This window comes from Eubalaena glacialis, chromosome 19 (genome assembly GCF_028564815.1).
Source record: "Eubalaena glacialis isolate mEubGla1 chromosome 19, mEubGla1.1.hap2.+ XY, whole genome shotgun sequence".
Lineage (NCBI taxonomy): Eukaryota > Metazoa > Chordata > Mammalia > Artiodactyla > Balaenidae > Eubalaena > Eubalaena glacialis.
In genome coordinates this window covers 16345016-16367911 of record NC_083734.1, presented here as the reverse complement: position 1 = coordinate 16367911, position 22896 = coordinate 16345016, and the positions used below count along the sequence as shown (strand labels likewise).

The window sequence follows — 22896 nt, the reverse complement described above, 5'->3', positions numbered from 1 at the left end:
TCAATTTGAACAAAACTGACTTGATTTTAATACCAAGTTATCCCATTTTTATTTACCTAAGTAATGGTTGCCTCTTCCAACTTTTTCCAGGACTTTAAAGGGAGGTAGGGGGACTTCAGTTTTAGCACTTAGTAATTTGACTAAGATTTGGGGTGAGGGGTTTGGGGTACTATGTCTATGGAATGGGTTGGATATACGCCTGCTCTGTTGTTTCTTCATCTGGCATCCAGATTATGTTTTGTCAGTGTTAAATGAGTAGAAACAACTGTAACTTACATTCATCTTGCTTTCACTTGAGTCAAACATTGAGGGATATAGTCTATTCTTGGTACGAGTATTACTCTTCTTATAGAAAAAAAATTTTTCAAGGAGCTTTTTTTTCCCTCATTAGGCTAGTGATGAGGAATGATTACAGTTTTCTTGGCACAATATTTTAAAAATAAAAACTTTTAAAAGAATAGAGGCTGTTATACAGAGGTAGAAGAGAATGTCTAAATGTCATTGTCCCATTCCTGGCTAACTTGGAAGAATTTTGTTAACCAAGGACAGTATTTAAGAGTGGTGCCACTGGGACTTCCATGGCTGTCCAGTGGTTAAGACTTTGCCTTCCAATGCAGGGGGTGCAGGTTCAGACCCTGGTCGGGAGCTAAGATCCCACGTGCCTCACGGCCAAAATACCAAAACATAAAACGGAAGCAATATTGTAACAAATTCAATAAAGACTTTAAAAATGGTCCACATCAAAAAAAATCTATAAAAAAAAAACTTACTTGTAACTAAATGTACTAGTAAAATAATGAGTATTACCTTAAGTCCTATGAAAAAAGTAAGGTTTTTGATATTGTAATGTTTTAAATTAGAGCCTTTGTTACAAAAATACATAGAACGTAATGGTTTGACCTAATAACCAAGTGGAAAAGTACTGTACCTGCAACCTTATGGTCTGACCTTTTTGTTTTTCATCTCCTTGTCTCCTAGTAGCCTTTATTTTCATATAAGCATAAGGTATAACAAATGTCATATGTTAAAAATTATGTACATCTTTTTTTTCCTTCCCAGTCTAAAGAACTCCAAATAAAAAAGCAGTTTCAGGACACCTGCAAAATCCAAACCAGACAGTACAAAGCATTAAGAAATCACCTACTGGAGACTACACCAAAGAGTGAGCACAAAGCTGTTCTGAAACGGCTCAAGGAGGAGCAGACCCGGAAGTTAGCCATCTTGGCTGAACAGTATGACCACAGCATTAATGAAATGCTGTCCACCCAAGCTGTGAGTTTGTTTTATTTAAGCAAAACAAATTCAGTGCCCCTTTCATCCCACCACCTGAATGAAATCCCAGCAATTAAAATACTGGTTGGAAGTGATAGCTCTCCCTACAGCCTGAGAAATAGTGGTGGTTATCTATATTTTTCCTGTTCTCTGCATTGCTTGGAGGTAGGCATGATTTATATAGAATTCTCATTGATACATTTAGTCATGAGGTTCTAAATAGGCGCTCTGCCAGTGCCTCTCAGGTGTTCAGCACATATCCCAACGGTATAGGAGGATTAGAGCAGCAGCTTTGTTAAGCAGTGAGCAAAAAGTAGTACTGTATTGGGAATCCAAATGGTCACATTTTAGTGAAGGCAAATACAAAATATTTTCTCTATAAGTTTTCCAGACTTTTTCTTAAAGGGCCAGATAGTAAATATTTTAGGTTTTGTAGTCCGTGGTACAAAATTGAGGATAATTATGTGGGTACTTATATAGCCATTTAAAATGTAAAAGCCATTCTTAACTAGTGGACTATCTAATTAATTAATTAAAACAGGCAGCTGTCCACATTTGGTCTAGAGGCTATAGTTTGCTGGTCCCTGTTCTGTAGTTATTTCCATTGCAGAGAAGAGATTTAGAGTCTTACATCACCTAGTCAGATTCTAGATTTTTCTTAAGAAAAATATGATTATTCAGGCATCCTCCTAATAGATTATGATAGCTTTTATCTTCATATTACCATCACTGGTTATTGTGTCTTCCTTTTTCAGAGATGTTTACTCCAAGATACAAGAGAGAACAATTGTGTATCCTACAAAAGAGTTGTCTGTCTTTTCTCACACCTCCTTTCCATAGGTCATGGATAAATAGCTCACAGTAGGATATATCTGGGTTTTTTCCTCTCTTTCAGCTGCGTTTGGATGAAGCACAGGAAGCAGAGTGCCAGGTTTTAAAGATGCAGCTGCAGCAGGAACTGGAGCTGTTAAATGCATATCAGAGCAAAATCAAGATGCAAGCTGAGGCACAACATGATCGAGAGCTTCGGGAACTTGAACAGAGGGTCTCCCTCCGCAGGGCGCTCTTAGAACAAAAGGTATAGATAATAGAAGGAAGTTAATTGTGCTAGTATTTGCCTTCATCAGAAACATTTTATAAATAACATTTTCATATTAACAGAGGTGGCGTTAGATTGTTTTCACCATACCATATTTCCTTAATTCTAGTTTTGGTAGTGTTTTTCTTTAAAATTATTATTTCAGTAATGAACCTTATAATTAATTCTAAACATCAGAGGAATATAGTTAAGTAGTAATTGCTAGAGGAAGGATATGGTGTTATGTGAAGACAGTTGAATTATGAGAGAGTAGCTCTGGCTCCATGTTCCTCACTTTTTTTGTGTACCTAGCTCTACCTAAAGAGATTGGAGAAAAACTTGGATAGTGAAGAAAAAGAACTTTAGTAATTGCCTGAGAGAGGCAGGGGCAAAAGATCTGGAATATATACTTTACTCTTCTATCCTGGGCCTGGAACTATACAGATTGGTGGAAGAGTACTAGGGGACAGAAGGTAAAGCCAGTTCTACACAAGCTGAAAATGTTACTTCTAGATGTATCTTTTTTTCTTTCTTTCTCTCTTTTTTTCACTTATTCTTTGTCAGATATATTAGAGAATAGAACTAAAATCCCCAGATTCATTTCCTTTCCATCCTTTAAGGTATTATAGCTGTGTGTGTGTGTGTGTGTGTGTGTGTGTATTTTGGGGAAAGACTGATGGACAGAAAATTTTTAGATTTTGAAAGATAAAGAGGAAAGTTTTGCCATGAGAAGTAGTAGGATATAATTGTATCTAGGATTCAGAGCTATGTTCCAGAATTCCTGAGCCATAAGTTCCCAACAGGTGATAGTCTTAGCTCCATTGATCCTTTGTATGTTAGTACTTGGCTAACTTAATAAAAGTTGTCATGCTTTCTAGACCATTGCTCCATAGATTTTCCTCTGTTTCCTGCAGTTCTTGTGATAAAAATAGAATGCCTTATTAAATTAAAAAATACATTCTTAAAAAACCCACCTAAATAAGATGTTACTCTTTTTCTGGCATAGCTCTCATTACTGGCTTCTTCAAGAGGTACTTGCCTCTAAAAATTATCTCACTTATGTTTCTCATTCAAGATGGGAAAGATATAAACACATATAAACTTTGAGAAAAATCTAGTTTGTCCCTTGTACAGATTTCATAAATCTGTCTGATTCCAACTTGCTTATTAAAATTCAACCTAAAGTCTCTTATGCTTCAAAAAATTATCACTAAAATGAAAACTCCCTATAGTGTTGTGAGAGAAATATTAGTACTATTTACAGTCAGCCCTCTCATACCTGTGGGTTCTGCATCCATGGATTCAACTAACCTCTGATTGAAAGTATTCGGGGGAAAGAAAATTCCAGAAAGTTCCAAAAAGCAAAACTGCCATTTGCCACACGCCCCCAGCAACTAGTTACAGAGCATTTACATTGTATAGAGTATTGTAAGTAATCTAGAGGTGATTTAAAGTATGAGAGTATCTGTGTGGCTTATATGCAAATACTACACTATTTTAGATAAGGGACTTGAGCATCCTCAGATTTTGGTATCTGAGGAACGGTCCTGGAACCCTTCCCCCAAGGATACTGGGATAGGACTGTGTATTTGTATTTTTAGCTCCACCTAGTGGTTCAGAGTTAGTGCTGATTAGTGTCTTAGGTACAATCTTATTTCACTATATGAACCAAGCCTGTATGTTCTACAGAGCCTAGTAAAATATGGGCATAAAACTGATACACATTGGTGAAGGTGCAGTGGCACTCTCATATATTGTTAATGCATTTTGCAAAGCAATTTGGAAGTGTATATATATATATTTAACATCTTTATTGGAGTATAATTGCTTTACAATGGTGTGTTAGTTTCTGCTTTATAACAAAGTTAATCAGTTATACATATACATGTGTCCCCATATCTCTTCCCTCTGGAAGTATATATTGTACTTTGGAAATGTTAAGTGTTTGAGAATTTATTCTAAGGAAATCCAAATATAGGAAAAACAAGATGCTAAATATGGTAATTAATAGCATAGTTTATAATGGTTTAAAATACATAACCATCTAAGATAGAGATATAATTAAGTAATTATGGCCAAGCCACTTAATACAATCTTATTCAACCATTTAAATGATGGCTACAAAGACAGTGTTAATATAGAAAAATGCTTATGATGTGTTGAATAAAATAAAAAAGACCAATCACACTTAAAGTGAATTGAAGTAATGCTAGTAGTGGCTATATTAACATGATAGAATGGTTTGTTTTTCTGTTTTACTTTTTGGGGGGGACTATACCACGCGGCATGCAGGATCTTAGTTCCCTGACCAGGGACGAACCTGTGCCCCCTGCAGTGGAAGCACAGAGTCCTAACCAGTGGACCGCCAGGGAATTCCCTCTGTTTTACTTTTTTAATGTGGTTTATATTACTTTGATAAGGGAAAATACATAAGATTATTTGGTATGACAAATAATAAAGGAACAGTAGGATGATGAATCTATAGTGCTTTGAGTTGCTACTAGGGCTAATATTTACATTTCAAGTGACGTGCATGTAAAACAGTTTGGGGTCAGTTGGCAGCTACCAAACCCCAGGTATCCTCTCTGCAGAAACTTTGAAAAATCTTAACTGCTGTATTTTCTGCACTTGGCACTTACTGGTTGTACAGATGAGAAACAGTAATCTGAGAATAAATAGAGGTGGAACCAGAGTGAATATTACTTATTTCATGATGAATAGTTCTCTTTGAAGTTTGCTTTAATCTCGAAATGAACCAAGAGTTGTTCCTGTAGGTTGAGGCACCAACAAAGTAAAAGTAAGCCTCACTTGACTCACATAAGGTCCTTTTATGACTTTTCTCATATTTCATTTACATTAAAATTTTCAGCAAAATGACAACATAACTATAAATGTTAAATTCCCTATGAATTTTTAAAATTTTTTATTTTTTATTGGCGCCTAGTTGATTCCCTGTGAATTTTATATGTGCATGAAAAGTGGCAGTATTTCCAAAAGTATAAATGTTTTCATTTTTTAGTTTTATCATTTCAATTAATTTTCTTTCAGTATTTCGCTTAGTATCAACAAACATGGTTGGTAGTTTTTAAGTGAGAATTGATGACTGGAACATCTTACAGGATGTTTCTTTGTGGAACTGAAAATATTCACACAAAAATATCATTTGATTTCAAAGAAGATAGGTCGGGAGAGCCTCTCAAAAGTCTTAAGTATGGTAACTTTTATCTACCCAGTGAAACCACCTTTTTAATTTGCAGTAATAAATAACATGTTTTAAAAGAAATGGGGATTAATGTAACCTATCACAAATCTTAGGTTTTATTTTTGTTTAATTGAAAAATGTTCTGAGTTTCTTGAATGGCAAAACTAATCAGCAAACAAAATTGAAGCAATACTTACCTGATAAAAGGTTCATAAGCATTAATGTGTTTAATATTTTTATCATGAGTTTCCTTCAGATTATATGCAAGGAATTCAGATCAGTTACATGCTAAGTGCTTTCCCATCATTTATTAGATCCTTCAAATTAAAATAAGTGCTTTTAAGTAAATGGATTTAAAATTTTTTTACATATAAAATACTTTAAAAATTTGAAGTTCTCTGAATCCTTAGAGATAAATAAGTTTAAGTCCAAAGAATTGGGTATTTTATATATAGAGATTAAAAGAGTGGGGAATTATTTTATAAATACACAATCATTTTTTTAAACCTGGCAAATATAGAGAAACAGAAATGTCCTTAATCCTTCCACTCAGAAATCACCACAGTTAACAATTTGATGTCTTTCCCTCACAGGAAGCATTCATGTTTAATCTAAGTTCTCCTTCAATCTTCAAATGAATGGCCCTCTCTAAATCTTTGTAACACTAGTATTTAGAACTTTCGATAATTTTCAAAGTCTTCTTACTGGAGTCCATCTGGCCGATCTGTAATTCTCCAAACACTTCTTATTTTGACCATTTGTCCATGTCTTTGCACATGTTCTCTCTGCTGAAAATATTTTCCCCTCCGCTTGTCTTCCTGGTAAACTTGTATTCTTCCTTCAGAATCCAGTCTCTGCCACCTCCTCTAAGAAGACTTCTTTGCCCTAGTCTCCTTCTCCTGTAGAGTGAATCACTCCTTCCCTTAGTATTTCTGCTATACTTTATAAATCTATTATTACATCTTATCATATTCTGTTGTAATTTTTATTTGCATGTGTTTCCCATGCTAAACTGTGGTTTTTTTAAGGGCACTTAAAAATGACACATAGAAAGGAAACATTTATTGAGCTAGATTTCTACAGATAGCAATATATATATATATATATATATATATATATGACTATTGGCTTAAGTTCTCAAATATCTTGAAACATGATTATTTAATGCTCCTTTACAAATTCTCTTTTTTCCTATCTTTTAAAAACTTTTTTTCATGGAAATTTTCAAACATATACAAAAGTAGGAAGAATTAGTACAATGAAATTCCAAGTACTCATCACCCAGCTTCAACAGTTATCAGTGTTTTGCTAATTTTTTCTTATCTATTCCCCCCGCTACATACACACACACACACACACACACACACACACACTTGGGGGGAAGAATGTCTGGGATATATTTTTTTTTTTAATTGGAATAATGTATTATTCTAACAAAAGTACAAAGTATGGAAAATTAGTGTATTTCAGTCATTTCAGAGAGTAGAGAAAGTTTCACACTTAGCAGATTTCGGCTTTTAGCACCTTTGAAAAGAAACATTTAAAGTTAAGACAAGTGTCAGGACAGGCTCCTGACTACCTTCAGTGATGATTCCTCTGACTTAGGGTGTGCAGGTCACAGAACAGTGTGGTTATTTGGTTTTTTTCTCTACATTTTGAGAGTGCCACAAAAACACACTTAAAGAGAGTGAGACAGGTGATCACTGACTAGACGGCTGGTGGTTAGAAGATGGCAGAGAAACGTTGGGACAAAAGGAGAAAATCACAGTCTGGACGAGGTGGTCAAATGGACAGTCCGAAGGCGCTGACAATGTAGTACATGGTCTTGTTCTCCCGTCGCACAGTGCAGCTCCCATCAGTAGAGCTGTCCCAGAAGCAGGAACTTGCCGTGTGTAATCCCGCTCTGTTCTTCTGCATGATTACACGGGTCACAATGTATTTAAATGGTTTCCCCAGCTTGGTGAGTTGGCTTAGGGTTTGCTCCACTACATTTGTGGTCCACTGATTCACTTCGCTGTGCTGATAGGCATTGCCACCGATGGCTCTTTCTATGGCCTCTTTTACAATGTTGCTCACTTCATCAACAACAAAAGCAGTCTCTTTGGTAGCCTGGTAGTCTTCCATCTTTCCTTCGGCGCCTTGCCTCCGCCTCCTGTCTGGGATATTTTAAAGCAAATTCTAGCATAGCATCATTTCACTCCTAAATATAGATAAGGACTTTTTTACTTTAATATAATCATAAGTCCATCATAATATTTAACAAAATTGATAATAAAATTTAAGTATTACCTCATACTCAGTCCATGCCTAAATTTCTCCTTTTATCTCAGAAATGTGTTCTTTAAGTTGGCTTATTTGGATTGGGGCCCAAACAAGGTCCAGACATTGCTTTGGTTAATTGTCTTTTAAGTTAGTTAGTCTATAATAGGCCCCTCTCCCCTACACTTTTTTTTCCCCCCCATTTGGATTGGATCATTTGTTCTGTAGGAATTCTCAAAATCTGGATCTGGCTGATTGCATCCTCATGGTGTCATTTAATGTATTCTCTTTTTTACTTCATATTTCCTATATAAACTGGTAATTAGATACAGAGGCATGATTATATTTAGATTCAGTTTTTAATTTTTGCAAGGAATTTTCATGAGGGTTACTGTGTACTTCCTTTTGCATCACGTCAAGAGATACATAATGTCTAGCTGTCCCCCTTTTAAGTGATATGAATATTGATCAGTGGGTTTAGGCAATTATCAATTTGATCAGTCATAAAAAAATTCTCCATCAACTTTTTTTTCATTGTCTCTTGACTTTATTATGAATTATTTTACATTTTAAAAAATATATGTATAGTCAACTACATTTATTTGTAATACCTTCCAGTTTTCCAGAACTGATTATGATGGCTACCCAACCACTAATTTCTAGGTATATAGAAACTAACTTTTTAATGAAAATTTTAGTTTTTGTTTGTTTGCTTTTCACTTAAGGCTTTGGTCTATCTGGAATGTGGTATAAGATGGGGTCCATTTTTATTTCCTTCCAGGTGGTTGGCCAGTTGTGCCTGTGTCATTTGTTTAAGAATCCATCTTTTCCCCCATTGAATTAATTAATTAATTAATTAATGCTTTTGTCCTGCTTTAAAAACCTACAAATTGAGATCTTTATTCTATTTCTATTTCACTAGTCTGTCCCTACACCAATACCACATTTATTTTATTTTTTAATCTTATTTATTTAATTATTTATTTAGTTTTGGCTGCGTTGGGTCTTCGTTGCTGTGTGCAGGCTTTCTCTTGTTGTGGCGAGCGGGGGCTACTCTTTGTTATGGTGCGTGGGCTTCTCATTACGGTGGCTTCTCTTGTTTCGGAGCACAGGCTCTAGGCGCGCAGGCTTCGGTAGTTGTGGCACGTGGGCTCAGTAGTTGTGGCTTTGGGGCTCTAGAGTGCAGGCTCAGCTGTTGTGGTGCACGGGCTTAGTTGCTCCGCGGCATGTGGGATCTTCCTGGACCAAGGATCAAACCCATGTTCCCCGCATTGGCAGGTGGATTCTTAACCACTGCACCACCAGGGAAGTCCCCCACATTTATTTTATTAGAGTGAGATTTTGGTGTGTCTGATGAAGCTAGTTTCCCTTCACCCACTTTTTTTTTTATTCAGTGTTTTACCTAATGATTTAGTAGCCATTGATGATAATTGCCTTGATTTATTATTTTAGTAGAGGTTATTGCCTTTGCTTTTAAGAACTTGATTTTACACATTTTAGAAATATAAATTATGGATTATTTCTACAGTACATCTCTTTGATTTTTGAATGTACATCCATAAAATAGCCAGAGGGAACTTTTTTATGATTCACTTCAAAGCTGAGTAATTATCACTTCCTTAGTTTGTAGATTTTAAAAAATAAATCAGCTTTCTTTTTGCTTCTCTCCTCCTAACCCCCATCAGATTGAAGAAGAAATGTTGGCTTTGCAGAATGAACGCACAGAACGAATACGAAGCCTGCTGGAGCGTCAAGCCAGAGAAATTGAAGCCTTTGACTCTGAAAGCATGAGACTAGGTTTTAGTAACATGGTCCTTTCTAATCTCTCCCCTGAGGCATTCAGCCACAGCTACCCGGGAGCTTCTGGTTGGTCTCACAATCCTACTGGGGGTCCAGGACCTCACTGGGGTCATCCCATGGGTGGCCCACCACAGGCTTGGGGCCATCCAATGCAAGGTGGACCCCAGCCGTGGGGTCACCCCTCAGGGCCAATGCAAGGGGTACCTCGAGGTAGCAGTATGGGAGTCCGCAATAGCCCTCAGGCTCTAAGGCGGACAGCTTCTGGGGGACGGACGGAGCAGGGCATGAGCAGAAGCACGAGTGTCACTTCACAAATATCCAATGGGTCACACATGTCTTATACATAACTTAATAATTGAGAGTGGCAATTCCGCTGGAGCTGTCTGCCAAAAGAAACTGCCTACAGACATCGTCACAGCAGCCTCCTCACTTGGGTACTACAGTGTGGAAGCTGAGTGCATATGGTATATTTTATTCATTTTTGTAAAGCGTTCTGTTTTGTGTTTACTAATTGAGATGTCATAGTATTTGGCTGCCGGGTTTTGTTTTTTTGTTTTTGTTTTTTAACTTTTGGAGAAATTTTGAAAAGGGGAATTGATATGTATGTGTGTATACATATACATACACACACACACACACACACACACACACACACATATATATATATATATATATATATATATATATATATATCTCAAGCATGTAGTTACAAGAAATTGGCTAGTTAGGGGGTATTTTCTGAACACTGCAAAAATAGAATGCAGCAATGTGTCTTGAGTCATCACTTTGGGGCAGTTATATCCTAAGAAGGTCGTGAAAAAATCTAAAGCCTTTCTCCATACCCCAAATTCTTATAAGCCACTCACAGCAGGCAGCATATGCTGAAACAAGTTATTATGGAAACACATCTGTGTCCCCTCACCAATGTATTTTCTTTATTAAATTGGTCTGACTTCTCAGCCTCATTTGGAGTGAAAAAGAACGTGGAAATCCATGAACACTAAAGGGTTCCATTGACTTTTTCAGAGAGTAGAAAACAATTTAGTTCTTTTTCTGAATGCTGCATAGGTTTGTCAGTGATTTTTTTTTTTTTTTTTTGGTCCATTCAATTGTGCCTTTTTTGTGGCATGGTGAGATGGAGGTGTAAGGAGATCACAAGTTGTGTGGGAATTGCATCAACGAACCTGTGAGCCTTTAAAGGGGAAGACCAGAAGGGTGAGAGAGGCCCCTGAAAGTTCATATGGTGTGTATGTTCAGCAGCATAGTGAGGAGATGAAGCCTCTATATCCTGACGTTTTGTTGCTTATACTGTGATATCTTACCCTAGCTAAGCTCTATAACTCCCAAGACCCCAAACAGTACTTTTACTTTGTACAAAAACAAAGACATATAGCCAATACAAATCAAATGCCAGAGGGTTTTGAATGATGCCATATTTGCAAACTGCCATCTATTGGAATTCTCACCACACTACATAGACATAATTTGATTACCCCTTTTGGCTTATGGGATTTCCTGTTTACAAGTAGAATAGCCAATTATTTAAATGCTTAGTTGCCATAGTGAACCAGGAGTCACTGAGCCAATGACTTTACCAGCTGCTGACTAATGCTCATCACCACTGTAGATTTTGCTGCATGTGCAGGTCCTCTTTTTTTTTTTTTTTTTTTTTTTTAATTGCTGTTTTTGTTGCTGCAATACTTTACAGACTTCTAGTTCCTTGAGACTTAGTGACCATTTGGCATCATGTTAACATCACAGAACAGGAAACACCACTTCCAGAAGTCTCTAGCCTCAGTGCTAAAGTACTACTGAAAAGGAACTAGCAAGTTTGGCAAATTAAAGAAAAAAAAAGTAAAGTAAGTTATAGTGGTCAGGGAATCTCTTGACAAACGCTAACTTTTTTTTTTCCCACAGAGGGGCGTGTTTTGTTTTGTTTTGTTCTGTTCTGTTTTGTTTTGCAATGAAGGATCAACCCAATGCTGAAAGTTAGATGTTACTTGGTATTCCACTGCTAGTGTGGAAATTGAGTTGAGGGTGGGTAGGAAGCTGTGAGTATGACTTGAAGGAAAAAAACTTTTCTTTTCAGTGATAAATCAGAGTTTCTTACAAGTTGTCTTGACCCCTCCCTTGTCTTGAAGAACCCTTGCTGCTGACTCTGGATCCTGATTTTCGTAATAGAGGACTCCAAGGTAGAATTATCTGAGTCCCTCTCAATGATACTCTTCACCTAGACCAGGCTAATGACCAAGCAGTAATCTATAATTGTTGAAATATTGGCTTTCTCAACAAAATTTAAGTCTTCCCCAGGTATGTCAGTCTAATCTCCATGAATCCTCCCCTTTAGGAGTTTCTGGCATTCATTTAAAGGTAACTAGAAGAAAAATTAATATTTTACTGTAAATCTTTTTAAAACCAAGATCACAGTAGAATTCACACACAGTTTTAGGCAGTGTTTCAGGTAGCACTCCGGTACATTGTCCTCTTGGCCATGCTTGAGATCACCAGTTTTTAGGTGAACGTGACATGTACTTCTTGTCTGTCTAATGAAAGGAGCTTTTAATTTTCTATCATTTTGCATTCACCTATTATACAGTATTTCAAACAAATTGAGATATTTACCTATTTGGAGGAAAATGATGAGGAGAGAGCTTTAGAATTAATGTCCAAAAATATAATGAATTTGATACCTTTAAAAAAAATTCTTATTAGATCTGGCCCCTCTGTACTACTGGAGGGGTGGAATAGGAGTGCAGCTCAGTTTTACATACAAAACTCTTTAAAATAAAAAATACTACCAATAATACATGTTAAAGTCCAGTTGTGGACTTAAATTAGTCAGATTGAGTTATTGAGTTCATGCAGATCATATGTACTTGTAAAATTGTGATTGAATACTGACTCCAAATGTCTATCCAGTAGGTCTTTGTATCTGATTTAATTGTGTGGCAACCAGTTTTACATGTAGGTCATGACTATACCTGGATTATTCCATTAAGTTCATTTTAATTAAAATATATATAGTTTGCAAAAATGGTTCAACTTAATTGATTTGTGTGTGTTTGCAAGATCTAACTTCTGAGGAATATCATACATGGTAGGAATTATCAAAGAGTAAAGCTTGTAGCAGGAAAATTTGAAAGGTTTTGAGAGATTCTGAAGAAAGAAGCAGGCACTTTCTGAATCAGTGTACAGACGTCAACATTTGATCAAATTACTACTACCTCTTCCCCATTGTTGGTGTTCACTTGATATATATGTGTTTAAGAAAATAAAAAGTATGCGATATTTGTCCAGCATATCAGAAAGTCGTAAATGCTATGTCTGGTATCCAGAGCTTGGCAGTAAAAGTTTCTTGTGTTCACTGTCTCTCCCTTTTTTAAGTTAGCATTAGAAAAATGCAAAACCTCATACCTTGAAATATATTGTTCCTAATGGGGTTCCCTTCCTTTTGCACATATTTTTCCCCTTATTAAAGTCAGCTCTAACCCCAAATTAAAGTATCTGAAAGTATTTTCATTATATAGATAAAGTTAGTTGGAAAATATGTTTTTATTAGTTTTATTGAGAGCTGCCATTCTTTTTAGTCATTTCTGTGCCTAGAGATGAGTAGTCCTGCATTTGAAGCCACACCCACAGATATAATATGCTTGGTACTCTAGGCCAAGGATTTATTATTGGTAAGTTGAACTTTTTAGCATAGTCATGATTTTCAGCTGCCAAGACATCAGGTAAACACCGTTCAGTACACTAAAGAAACTGTCCTTGACTCTCTCCCACTCCCACCTATTTTTCCCCCCTTTTCAAAAATTAAAAATGCTATGAGTGTCTTTTTCAGACCATAAGGCAGACTTTAGTAGCTTTCTACTTCTTTAACTAAATGTCTGGCATTTTAAACTTTTATAGAATACATTGTGTTGGACACTGGAATAATACTGTTTATTTTCACCTGTGAAAAATGACTTTATTGTACTTGAAACACCTCCTTTGCATTTCTCCATTTGTGCCATTCACTAGTGGAAATAAATTGTATTATACCATAATCTACTGGCTTTTAAAAACTGTGTTAAATATGCACATTTTTGGTATAGCTATTATCATTTGTATGTATATATTGTATATACATATGAGTGTCTGTATGTGTGTATAGATTGATGAATATAATTCATACTGTACATTTCCATCAGGGCACTTAAGGTTCTGTTATTTTGTTTCATTATTTTAGTCCTCAGTTAAGGCAAGAATGCATGTGTTTCTTAACAGTGAGTACTCTGGGTTGATATTTATGAGAAGGTGGTCATTAGATGCAATCTTTTCTATTTTAATCCCCTCTTAGCACTTGAGTGGGTGGAAAGAAAGTTAAGTAAAATGTGGAACCATAAGTTGCAATGCAGTAAAATAGTGCTGGGGAAGGAGCCAGTTAGTGTTTCTGTGAGTTTGTGTCGTGATGCAATGAAAGATAGGTGATGCAGAGAGAAGTGAACCATGGAAACTAAAAACACTGGTGGTGATTCCTCTGCAAAGATAAAAAGAACCAATAAGTCACATAATCTTCATGTGCACTCCATACATATTTCTTAGTAGTGGTGCCATTGATCCTCTTACCCTTTTTACTCCATTAATAATAATAATTATAAATTTTGCTAAGGACCAAAACATCCAAGAAAGGAATTACTGCTAAAGCATCTAAGGTTCTCCTAAACTATAAAATCAACAGGAAATGGCCACTGGGAGAGAAGGATTTGGTATTGGCAGGGGCTTTCTCCTTTTAGCTGCCTCTTCTTGCTTGCTAATAGTAAGTTCGTCATGCACCTTCTACCCCTTCGGAGGCACTACTTTTCAAGCACAGATTTGGCCCAACACTGCAACCCTTTCCTAAGAAGTTTATATGGCCCTGCGTTTTGTTCCATGCTCACAATGTGAAGTGTCTAGTGTATATTCCAGTCAGAAAATAATATATTTAAGGTGTATAAGTGTGAATCTCCTATAATGACGGAAGAGGAGGCTCTTATTTCTTGGAAAACTGCTTTCTCTAAGGAACAAATCTAAAACTTGACCTGTCATCTTGGAGCTGCTTACCAAAATACAGATCCTTATTAAAGAGAAACAAATTCTCTGTTTTCCCTCATCTATCATGATAGTGCCCCCCAACCAGGTTGTAGCATTGCCTATTAAAAGGCAGTCACTTACTCTTAGTTGTTAAGAACTGGAAATTTTCCATCCTCAGATTCCTTAAAGGATGAAGAGTGTGCTGTACACTTAGCAGACTTGCCTCTTGTATGCAAGGACTACTGATTGAAGTCTGTTTTGCTGTGTGTCTGGTTATGTTGTCTGCACTTTTATTAAATCACTACAGTAAGTCTACATTGGAAGTGACTTAATTTGTAAAGAAGTTTTATTAAACACTGTCTAGAAAAAGAAAGTGAAGCTGAGAACTCTTCCTTTATTGTGCATTTATATTTTCTACTGAATTCTGGTAGCCCCCTTTAAAGTCACATTAACTAATTCTTCCCTTGTTTATATTCAGATTTCCAAAATTTCACTCATGCAAGGGAAGAGAATCTATTTGGCCTAATGGTAGTCTTCAGGTCATAAGAAATATGTAAATTAGCATGCACCTTATCTGCCTGTTGTGGGTTTCTTAAACTTGCACTTCCCTCTCACCCACCCCAAAATAGATATCCTTTAAAGAAAATAAAGGCAGAGAATTAAAACTGGGGAGCCATTTACTATGTCACCATCACTGTTAACTGTTACCCAGCAATCAGAACTTTCTGAAGTTTCAGAGCTTGTGTGTGTGTGTGTGTGTGTGTGTGTGTGTGTGTGTATCTGTTTGATTGTGTTGGGTTTGTTTTGTTTTTAAATGTACAAGAGAGTCTTCTTTAAATAGAGAAAAAGGTTAATCCTCTCTGAAACAGGATGCCCATTGGATATACTAATCTGGACATCTGTAGGTAGTTTGCCATGAAAAAGTAGAAGATGAGACTTGTGAATGAATGAAAAGGGTATCTTGATACCCCAGAATTCCCCCTAAATTACGGGTAATTCAACCTGCACAGTTTCCTTTTCACTCATAGTTTTTAGCAATTGTGAGTGAAGAAATCATGTAATTATCTGTAAATATGTAGCTAACAAATTGACCTAGTTTCTGTATTTTTTTGTTTTTGTACTAAAGTTTATAAGTCTGTGCCAGCTAGAGAGGAGTTGCTGTCATTGCCAGTTGTGGTCCTAGCATCTAACCCTGAAACCATCCTAGGTGACATTTTTAGAGTTAATGCTTCAGTGTTGTTAAACAGGGAGAAATTAAGCTCAACCATTGGTCAGGTTTAAAATCTTTTGAAGCAAAGTCATTTTATTTAATACAATGATTACATGTCCTCAATCATGAATGAGGTAGGGAACCTCCCTCCCCCAGTGGCCATGTTTACAGAAGTGTGTTTTGTCTATAAAGTGCAAGGGTTTTAATGTTTATGTAAATTATGCAGGTGATAACATTATGGCTTGGAATTGTTTATTGGGCTCTCTTGCTGAATTTTCAAATGAACTATGCTTATTACTGGCACATTGATCCCATTTCTGGAGCATTTTCCTATTTCCAGAATTACGTGTATTCCTTTGTCATTATCCCTTGATATGCCTTGTAGCCTAAGGTATTAAAAGCTGGTAAACATAGATGAGGGAATTGCATTTTTTAAAATCCATGAACCTTCATTTGTATGCCTTCATTACTCATGTTTCTTTGGCAACTCTGAGGTCAGTGAAGTTTAGAAATGAGATACCAGTGTTAATGAAAAGTGTGTACTCTTTGCTTTTGCATGGCTTTGCTTAGCATCAAGGGTATATTTGGGCCACTTGAAAGCATGAAGACCAGTTGTATGGGAACAGGTTTCTCGCAGTGGCACATTTTGCTTTTTCTGAGCCCTCAAATACATTGCCTCAGCATGAACATTATTGTTTCTATAAATTACACATGGTCATGGAATGAATTATGTGATTTAAAAGGATGGAACTGCTTAATGTGTGCAGATTCCAGCTGGCCATGTGACTATTGGACACATATCAAACAAACCTGGGGGGAAATATTGGAACCCTTCTAACCCTTTTTTGGTCATAGACAAGTATATTTAGTTTATTAAGATGTTGGCTGCCCCTGGTATGTTGCCAGAAAGCTCTTTTTTGGTGCCCATTCCAAATGTGCTTTCTTGCATTTCATAATATCAAAGAAACCACCACCCCTTCTCCCCAACAGCATTTTATGTCAGACCTTTTATTCCACATTAAATGGGAGTTGTGCCTACTTAGAGTGCCCCTCCAATTAATTACATACACGTGTCCTAAAATAATCCAAGCAGGAGACACAGGTAGGAAAATTTTTTTTAGGAAGTCCACTCGAGGCCAGTAATCTATCTGACAAGGTATTTTACCACATTATCTTGCCACTTGATAAATGAGCCTATTAGGAATTGCAGGTGGTTTCATAGGACAAAATCCAAGTAGAGAGGGATATGTGGGGTTTCTATTAAGAGAGAATTTTGTTATTGTTTTACCTCTCCTTTTATGATCCTTCTCTGCCAGGTTAGAATGGGTTAATTCTCCAAATTTATTTTTTTTTTATCTTTTAGGGAAATTTTTACAAAAGTGATGGTCTGATGTAAATAACATTTTGAAGTATAGTGCACATAAGTTCCCGAGACTATTTCAACCTGATAATTTGTAAATGCTTTAGAGTTTTTTTCATTAACACTTGTGTTGCTAAATCCTATTTATGTAAGTCTGCTAAAAATTTTAACCCATTTAAAACTTAAACATTTAAATAATGGATGAGTTACTCTGAGCAATTTAGCTTTCAAAACCCCCTTGTTTTAGTATATGAAAAAGCCTAATGCGCATTAATGAGGTTGGAGAGACTATGAGAAATATGTATAGTGTATATTTTAAAACAGCTTTGCTTGTATTGTGAAGATTTAAAAACAAACTTGAGATTTTTAACGTAACTATTAACACAGTTTTAACATAAGTTATCCCACTGGGTTTAAGAGCATCTTGAATGTATAATCCTTTTTGTAACCCAGGTTGGTTTCTGCTTTTACCAGTCATCCAAACATATTATTTATGATTTTAGTTTTATATACTCATTTACTTTTGTTTTCCTCAACCAGCATGATTTTTTTGCACATGTATTGTAGAAATTTTTAAAAAGAAAAATCAGTACATCATTTTCTCTGGATTTTCTTCACTTCTCTCTTCCTTTCTACTAACCCATTACCTTAAAGGCTATATCGCTCCATTTGCATTATTTGTGCAAATGCCAGGGTTGGTTTTTATTTTTATTTTTGCTATTTACCTAAAAAAAGAAAAATGCTTCAGTCAACTGCTTTTTTATTTAAAAAAAGAAAAAAGAAAAGAAAAAAAGCTGTAACCTTATCATTTCTGAGTAGACCATTGAGAGATGAATGCACACCTGTAATAGCCCAGGACCAGCTTTGGTGGCTAAAGGGAATATTTTAACTAAGCAAGAGGTTCTTTTCTAAAAGTGGTATATATTATTCACAATCTCTTTCAGTTATTCCCACAAGTCAGGGGTCCAGATAAAATGAGGGTTATCAGCTAACTGATATGTTATCATTGAGGTTCATCAATGAATTTGTACATTTCTAGTTCCCTTTGGTGAAGGGAAAAAAAATGATTTTGCAAGACCTAGATTTTGGCTTGGTTTCTTGCCTCCTTTTTTGGCAGCCTTCATCTTCTCATCTCCTAAAGCCCTTGAGCCTGTAGGGTTTTCATGGTGGACAAAGGACCTGTGGTCTTTTAAAACTAGGACTGATTTTTTTGGCAAGAGATTATCATGTTGAAAGTGATGTTCTGCCACTTTACCGATGACTAATTTTAAATATACACAGTCCTCTTAATTTTCGGACCAAACAGACACCCACAGTGGAGGCTTATCAAGGGTTGCAATGGGGAAGAAGCCTCTCCCTCACTGTCAGCACCAGCTGGTAAAGGTGACTGTACAGATGTGCATTTTCCTTTTGGTAGAAATGGTCCGCAGCACTAATTGGTAAGGCTTATTGTACAGTATATTGTCAGTATTCTTCTGGTTCAACATACCTTATAGTTCATATATAACCTGTATTAATTGTATAGATTGTGCATTTAAAGCTGTTACCAAGTTGTCAGAACATAAGAGCGAAAACAAGGTCATATGTAATATTTTGTTTGTAAGTATCCTTTGTATCATAGCAAAGGAAATGTTTAAAAAAAACCAACTGTAATAAAGTAATTTTAGTACACAGAGTGTCTGCTCAGTTTTTTTAAGTAATTGTATTCCCATAAAGTATATTTCAGTTCAGTGACTATTTACTGGATAATTACTGAATCTCAGGCACTGTGCTGGATGTTGGGGGTTACAAAAATGAGTAAGATATGGGTAAGAATGAGCTCCCTAGTGTAGACTAAAACCCTCTAGACTAATTGCCTCGAATTCTGTGTGCCCAGTGAAGTGGCCTACTGTGCTGTGGATGTGCGATGATTCTACTTTAGGTTCTAATGGCTTGTTGCAGGTTCTTAAGTTTTATATAGACATATGTTGTGGTCTGTGTAACTACAGTTTCTCCCAGACACATGGACACATAGATGTATGCAGTTCTTGGACCTTGTACAAAGCTTCACAAGGTGGTTTCACCTGGGTTCGTCTTCCCAGATTTGAAAATCATCACATTTTAGCCCTGAATGGGGTAGAGTATCTAATCCAGTCCTGTTAAAATGACTTTGTCAGAAGGCTTAATTTGGAGGGAAGGAGTTTCTTGGGCTGGGGTTTATATGTTTTTTTCTATTAGAAAATAGTTTTAAGTGTGTCATTTTAAAAAGTATAGTTGAGATTACCTACTTTATTGAATAGAAGACTATCAGAAAAATGGCACTTTTAACTTTTTAACATAGCTTCTAAACTCCTAGAATGTTGATGCTGAGCTATTTTGAGATCAGTTAGCATTTATGTAGTGTTTCATTTGCCTGGGTCAAACAACTACGTGGCAGAGCCAAGATTTGATTCCAGGTGTTCTATCTCCAGCATTTCCCAACATCCCACCTTGAATTTGGTTGAGCTAAAAGGGGGTTTAAAAAACAAGATTTCTTTCTGCTTTATCCCCACAATTGAGCTGTTCAAACTGCAGTGGAAGGAGAGTTAGGTGCTTCTACCATGTCAGCAACCCAAAACAAATGCTGTCATTGACTAAACACATCAAAGATGCTCTGAGTTATGCTTAGGGTTTAAAGCCTATCCTACCTGACTATAAAGGAAATTTTTTTTTTATAGAAGAAATTTTAACAAAAATTAAAAAATCACCACAGTGGTTGGCTAGCTCCACAGCCCCAGGGTTATAAGTTAGTGCTATCAGTGATGCCAGCTGCCAAACCAGGGTTTTCCTATATATGTCCTAGGCAATTACTGACTTTAATTATACTTTCAGATACTTGTTCTTACGGATAAGAGGGAGACAAGGCTGCTGAGGGTGTCATTTATTGCAGGCTATGTAGTAAACAACTTTAGGGGTGCCGTTTATAGATTCATGTTGGCTCCGCCACAGGAGTTGTGCAGCAGCTCTGAAGACAAATTCTTTCTCCTTTTGTTAATGCCCTTTACATTATGGAGTTTAAAATGAGCATTATTTACTGTCATCTCAGCCAGTGATTGACTAGGAAAAGGCAAAGTATGGCATAAAGAGCAGTGGTTTGGGTTCTGGTCTTTAGCCCCGTCACTACTAACTGAGATCTTAAAAGTCACATCCTTTCTGACCATCACAAGAAATAGGAAAGCAGATGGTTTTTGGCAGGAACAAATGAACCAATGTATAACCTATTTTTTAGCCATAACATGGTTATCAGAGAGAGAGAGCATGTGTGTGTGTGTTTGGGAAGGGGGTGGGGAGAGTTTGTCCTCAATTGGGCAAGCCAGCACCCAGTTTGTAAGCCTCAAAGGTGCTGCTCTTCCAGGCCCTTCCCAACTTTGCAGTGGAATTAATAACTGGAAATCCTTGGCCTTACAAGAATTAGAATATAGACTCTGATCTGAAAGCAGATGCCACCTCATTATAGAGGTCTTTGAGCTCTGGTTGAGAAATTAAATGGGCTTGAAGAATGGGATCCATCTGCTTTTACTATTTCATTATAGCCTAACAGACCTTAATTAAGGCCTATTCACAGTCTCAGTCTTTTCATATGGAACGACTCATAACTTGCCCAAAGTCATATGAGTCACAAATGAAGTAGAAACTAGAACCCACACCTCCAAACTATTTCAGTGCTCTATCCAACACACAAATTACTAATTGCCCACTGGAAAATGTCTCTATGTAGGTACCACTGATGATCAGGGAATTTTGAGCCTACTGGGAAATTATTAGCCCAGAGCAGGAAGCCTGGTTGTTGATTAAACAGAGGTTCTGCTGGTTAGTGTTAGGGGACACAAGCCTAGATCTATAGAAGTGAAGCAACAACCAGCAAACGGAGAATGTGCAGTGAGGCTCCATTAACTCCACAGGTAGGTAAGCACAGCTCAGTACATAGAGGACTTAAGAAGACAAACAGCACATTTGTTTATGGAGATTTAAAAAAGAATGACATTCCATTGTTGCAGGGAGACTGCAATTTATTATTCAGAGGCAAACAAGCTGAGAGGATTTTTTCTTCAATCTCACTAGTGATAGACACTAGAGCAAGATACCTTATTACACAGGAAGGCTGGAGGAGCCAGAGACATTTGTTTTTTAAGTGTTAATATCTTTTATTGTTTGTTTTAATGAAATTCTACTTTTCCTCTAAACTTTTAGCTCTTCCTGGATACTTCAGAGCATAATTATTAGATGTCTTAAAACATCCTCTGGTCACTTCGGTAGGGTTATTTTCATTAAAATCTTTATGTCATATCCCAACTCCCAGAATTTGGATCAGGTCTGTGATCTGATCCTCAAGCCCATAAACCAACCAGAAGTCGTTACAACTGAGCTCATTAGCATTATTTCCAGTCACCAACTCTCGGATGAGAAGAGACCTTATATCTAATGTAGGCCACCCTTATTTCTCAGCACATGTCCCCTCCATGATACGTGCCTAGGAGCAGTCTAGCTTGTGTATACCACCAATGATGTGGGACCTTCTGCTTCCTAAGGCATTCATTCCATCCCTGGGCACTCCGACTCTGTGAAAACAGAGTGAAAGTGAAAACAGTTTCTGATGCCATCTTTTGTGGCTTGGCTGTAGGATCATTGGTATCATTGGTATCATTGGCAAGTTCTGCCAAAGTGGCCAAGTATATCTGCCTGTTTAAGCAGGGAGGGAACTTTATACTAAAGTTCATTTCTAAAGGAAGAAACCATGGCATTACTAAGGGTTACTGACTGACAAAGGATCCTGTGGTCTGGGTGGAAGATGAGTACAGAGGAACTTCTGACTCTGGGGTGGTTTTGAGGTTATATATAAAGCTAAGATGACACTTCCTGTGTCAAGACCTCTTTTCTAACAGTACTCAAGTCTTAGCAAGGATATCTTCACTCAAAACAGAGATGACATCTCAAAATGAGGATTTGGTGCTATGTTTTTTTATTATTGTCATCTCTGGACAAGCCACCTTGGAAACCTATGCATAAATACATAAAATACTAAATCTTTAAGAGAATTAAGTTATAGCTTAGCACAGTCTTTGGTATCAGAGGTGAGAACTTAGTAGGACTCAAGGAAACCTTGAGAAGCAGTTGTCTGCTTCCTGCATTCTGATCCAGTGGGTGGAGACAGATAACTCAGGTCTGAGATTATGCCTCCTTTATTATAATTGGGTTGTGTTTTCTTTTCCCCCTTTACCATTTGAAGGTGTTTATAAATAATGAAGAGACCAAAAGGGAGGCAAGCAAGTGAATGAGACCTGAGAGGATTGCCAAAGACTTGCTACCTGGAAAACTCCCAACTCAGTGGTACTTCTTTGGGTTTTGTTTGTTTTGTTGTTTGTTTCTTGCTTCCCCAAACTCATAATTTGTCACTTTTTTTTTTTTAATTTTATTTATTTATTTATTTATTTTTGGCTGTGTTGGGTCTTCGTTTCTGTGCGAGGGCTTTCTCTAGTTGCGGCGAGCGGGGGCCATTCTTCATCGCGGTGCGCGGGCCTCTCACTATCACGGCCTCTCTTGTTTCGGAGCACAGGCTCCAGACGCGCAGGCTCAGTAGTTGTGGCTCACAGGCCTAGTTGCTCCGCGGCACGTGGGATCTTCCCAGACCAGGGCTCGAACCCGTGTCC

General features: G+C 36.9%; 2 protein-coding genes across 2 annotated transcripts in view; one reads left to right on the top strand and one right to left on the bottom strand.

Moving 5' to 3' along the window:
- The window catches only part of TAOK1 (TAO kinase 1), a 147345-nt gene extending 137018 nt beyond the window's left edge, over positions 1 to 10327 (top strand). Inside the window, exons 18-20 of the mRNA XM_061174806.1 lie at positions 1060 to 1272; positions 2168 to 2350; positions 9497 to 10327. Coding sequence (XP_061030789.1) covers positions 1060 to 1272; positions 2168 to 2350; positions 9497 to 9958 — 858 coding nt within the window. The 3' untranslated portion in view covers positions 9959 to 10327. The remainder of the gene's footprint in view (positions 1 to 1059; positions 1273 to 2167; positions 2351 to 9496) is intronic.
- On the bottom strand, positions 7329 to 7690 carry LOC133080488 (dynein light chain Tctex-type 1-like). The gene has a single exon (XM_061176413.1). The coding sequence runs from the start codon at positions 7674 to 7676 to the stop codon at positions 7335 to 7337; it is 342 nt and encodes a 113-aa protein (XP_061032396.1). The 5' UTR covers positions 7677 to 7690; the 3' UTR covers positions 7329 to 7334.
- Positions 10328 to 22896: the final 12569 nt, after the last annotated feature.